General features: G+C 41.2%; 1 protein-coding gene across 1 annotated transcript; it reads left to right on the plus strand.

Moving 5' to 3' along the window:
- Nucleotides 1-460: 460 nt before the first annotated feature.
- LOC103430257 (ABC transporter G family member STR2-like) lies at nt 461-3791 on the plus strand. Its single transcript, XM_008368392.3, has 3 exons — nt 461-943; nt 1752-2488; nt 2792-3791. The coding sequence occupies exons 1-3, from the start codon at nt 461-463 to the stop codon at nt 3789-3791; spliced, it is 2220 nt and encodes a 739-aa protein (XP_008366614.3).
- The last annotated feature ends 914 nt before the right edge of the window (nt 3792-4705 follow it).

Raw genomic sequence — 4705 nt, forward strand, 5'->3', positions numbered from 1 at the left:
ATAGGCACCAATGAGCTTCCATTTGAGCAACTTTTCATGAACTGGGGGAATCTCGATTGATTGGTGTAATAATATTGCATGCTTGGCAAAAAATGGATTTATCTGCGTCAGTGAGTTAAAACTCCTGGGCAATTCCAGCACTCGATTACAAATACAACTGCCAAAACCAAACGATGAAAAGCAAGGAACTATTTTTTCCGATCTTTTTCGATTGAAACGGAGTGAGAAACGGATTTATCAAAGAGGACAGCCTCCTAGCTTTGGGACTCACTCCTTAATATGCTATACACCAGCTGTAAGGAGCCCTTTGGGCTCACGATCTTGTTCTTTTTAATTCCCCATCTGTACTTTCACCCTAATCCTGAGAGATTCCTAACCGAAACTAAAAAAAATTGAAGTTCCTCCCTCTATATGCCACATAAAATACCATACCACTTGTTACTTTGATTTGTTCTGATACATGGCTCGTAGTACTAGTCGCCGGCGTGACACAGTGATAGACATTGGGAAGCCGTCGAGCTTCACAGGGGGGCTTGAGTTTTCCACCCTAACGTACACGGTGACAAAGAAAACCAAAGATGAGGAGGGAAAATGGATGACGCAAGAAGTGGACTTGTTGCACAAGATCACGGGGTTTGCACCAAAAGGGTCTATCACAGCCGTGATGGGTCCTAGTGGTGCCGGGAAGTCTACGTTCTTGGATGGACTGGCAGGGAGGATAGCAAGTGGGAGTCTTAAGGGAAGAGTGTCCTTGGATGGCAAGGAAATGAGTCTCAGCTTGATTAAAAGGACTTCAGCCTATATTATGCAGGATGATAGGCTTTTTCCAACTCTTACAGTTTATGAGACCTTGATGTTTGCTGCTGATTTGAGGTTGGGACCGGTTTCAAGTGCTGATAAGAAGCAGCGAGTCGAAAAGCTGATTCAACAGCTTGGATTAACTGTGAGTAATTTTATTCAATCCATAAATCGGTTCTATATGAGTATAGAATGGTATATTTTTAGGTATCCACCATGATATGTCAATCCGGATCATATATTTAAATGAGATTTTCAGTTGATCCATAGAATAGATTGACGGATAACAGGCATGCTAATGGTCCTTGAGATTAGCGTAACGCCTTGGTTCCTGATAATACAAATTGATAGACGTGGTCCCTAAGTATGTTCACCGTAAATCATTTTGGTCATCCCATGAAAAATATGTCAATATCCTCATTAAATGATCCCGTGGGCGACAACATGACCACCTTTTGAAGGTAATTTTATCAAAACAATTCCTTCACCTAATGAGAATACTGACAGTTTTTCACGAAATGACCAAAATGATTCATGATGGACACACTCAGGGACCACTTCTATCAATTTAATTGTCAGGGATTAAAATAAAGAGTTATGCCAATTTCGGATACCATATTTGCTAAAAGGCCAAAAACATATTTCCTGGTATATATGCATGCATGTTGTTACAGAGTACTGTTTTTATGTTACCAGAGATAAATTTGGATTGCATACTCAGTTAAGAATAAAACCGATCAAATGATTGAATTCAACATGAGAAAGCTAACCTACTATTCCATATTATTGGTGAGCTTATGTATTTGAACATATTTCTTTACGTTGAAATGACTACTTTCATCTTCCAAATTAACTAATAATTAACTTGGATTCCATTTCTTTGTTGATTTATTGATGGCACAAAACCCTAGTTCAGACTTACATATGGTATTTTCCTTTCAATCTTTTTGCAGTCTGCCAGAAACACGTTCATAGGTGATGAGGGAACCCGAGGAGTGTCTGGTGGTGAGCGTCGGAGAGTTTCAATTGGAGTGGACATCATTCATGGACCATCACTCCTCTTCCTTGATGAACCCACTTCTGGTCTAGACTCCACCAGTGCTCACAGTGTCATCGAAAAGGTGCACCACATTGCACGCTCTGGAAGCACTGTAATTCTCACCGTTCACCAACCCTCGTCCAGAATTCAATTGCTTCTCGACCATCTGATCATTCTAGCTCGAGGGCAGCTCATGTACCAAGGATCACCAAAAGATGTGGCTCTCCATCTTGGTCGAATGGGGCGCAAAGTTCACAAGGAAGAGAGCCCTATTGAGTACCTCATTGATGTGATTCAGCAATATGATCAGTCTGAACTCGGGGTCGAGGCACTAGCCGAATTTTCACGTACTGGAATGAGACCCCCGCTGTTAGTTGATGTGGATGCCTCACCTTCGACAGTTATGCCAACACCACTGCGCCATGGCGGACGTGGAGGTGAAGGCCTGGAGGACAAGGGAAAGTCTGGAAAACGCCTGCACTTACAAACTAGTATACATTCAGTCAATGATTTTGATCACAGTGTGAGAAGCCCTTACAACAATAGTAATTCAAGGTCATGGACTCCCAGCCATAGTGGGGTCATGCAAAAACTGCAGATGTTTACCCCTTCACGGCAACGAGAAGGCCAAAAGATGCAAAGCCCCATGAGGTAAGTCATCTGAAAATGTCATTATTCAAATTTGATGCTAAATTTGTTGGATTAATTTATGTTGGTTATTTACTAAAAACTAAGCTCGAATAGTTGTCTAACATGATATCAGGGCTCTATGCACTATCTGCTGTTTAAGCTTTTGAGGATCGAGTATATTTCATATAATGTGATTAATCATTCGTCACTAAGAAATAATCACATTTGTTACTAATTGATCGCGATCTTGCTCTGTTTTTTTGTGCACAATTGAAAATTCGATTTCTCAAAGCCTAAACAAAATCACATTATACATTTTTGCAGTGCATCCCCAGGCTACAACTATTCAAGTGAGATTCTTCCAAGCACACCAACGCCCCATAGCAGTGACTACACAGTGAATGAAAATGACTATCTGACCCCGGATATTGGTCCTAACACCAATTCATACCACCACCTTGGCCCCAAATTCGCCAACTCATTCTTCCCTGAGACTTGGATTCTCATGAGGCGTAACTTCATCAACATCAGGCGCACACCCGAGCTTTTCCTCTCAAGACTAGTAGTCCTCACATTCATGGGCTTCTTAATGGCCACCATGTTCCTAAAGCCACCAGAAACCACTCAAGGCATCACCAACCGCCTCAGTTTCTTCATCTTCACTGTCTGCCTCTTTTTCTTCTCATCAAATGATGCTGTCCCAGCCTTCATCCAGGAGCGCTTCATCTTCGTCCGCGAGACTGCCCACAATGCCTACAGAGCCTCTTCATACACAATTGCTGGCCTAGTAACATACCTCCCCTTTCTTGCATTGCAAGCATCTGTTTACGCTGGCATTGTTTGGTTTGCCTTGGGGCTTAGAGGGCCCTTCATATACTTCTTGGTGGTTCTCTATGTTTCTCTCCTCTCAACCAATTCATTTGTGGTGTTTGTGAGCTCAGTTGTGCCCAATTACATCTTGGGATATGCAGCAGTCATTGCCTTCACTGCCTTGTTCTTCTTGTTCTGTGGCTACTTCTTGAATAGCCACGACATCCCTGGCTATTGGTCCTGGATGAACAAAGTCTCCACCATGACATATCCATATGAAGGACTTATAATGAATCAGTACCAAACTAGCGATACTTTCGGAAAAAACCCTGACGGGACCAACATAACCGGTTTCAACATCTTAGAAGGTCTTCGCATAGATTACGGCGGAGAACACACTCTCTCTGAAGTGAAGAAGTGGGAGAAGGTGTACATAATGTTGGGCATGACTGTTTTATACAGGGTTTTGTTTTACTTAGTCATTCGTTTCACGTCCAAGAACCAGAGGACGTAGAGGAAAATCGCAGAGGGACAAGAGAATTATTATTTTTTTTTTTTTTTTTTTTTTGGGTCAATTGCAGAAGAATGGTTCGGCGCATAGCATATTTATTAACATTTATAAATTACGTGAATTAGTAATAACTGAAAACAGTTGCTTGGTTTATCTTTACTCTATCAACTTTAATAAGAATAAAAAGGAATTGTTTGTTGTAATGTGTATATTTTGCCTGAACATTCAAAGATATTAGAGACTCTAAATCGTTATGTTATTAGGTGAAACTGCGCTTGAATATACGGTCTTAATTGACTAACATATTTTGCCTGAACATTCAAAGAGATTAGAGGTGTTAAATCATTATGTTATTAGGTGAAACTGCGCTTGAATATACGGTCTTAATTTGACTAAAAAAACATGTTAAACTCCCTAAATAAAAAATAATAATTACATAATACAGGGAACAAACCAAAAGAAATGTTATCCTGTCAATGTTTTGGCCAAATCATATGGAGAACTGACAAAGTTTAGTACTTCTTTTTTATGTCAAAACAAAGTTAATGCTTTGAATGTGCGAATAATCTGTTGGAGGCGTCGACCCACACGTTGCTGTCCAGAGACTTGGCATCGACCCACACGTTGCTGTCCAGAGACTAGACATCCACTCACACGTTGCTGTCCAGAGATTAGACATTGACCCACACGTTGTTGGCATCCGCAAGCTATCAATCCTCTTGGTGTATGGCTTGGAGTATCAGTACATCCCGCGAAGTGCCTCCTTATTGTGCCCTGATGGTATTTGTGATCAAGTCCTGAAGTTGTTGGATGGGAAGAGAACCCATTGATGTAGTTTCGGACTCTAGCTTTTGTTTCACTCCAACCTTGTTGACATGACGTGCCTCCTCCTCGCCAAACTCCTCGTCATGCTGATT

This window comes from Malus domestica, chromosome 15 (assembly GCF_042453785.1).
Source record: "Malus domestica chromosome 15, GDT2T_hap1".
NCBI classification, from domain to species: domain Eukaryota; kingdom Viridiplantae; phylum Streptophyta; class Magnoliopsida; order Rosales; family Rosaceae; genus Malus; species Malus domestica.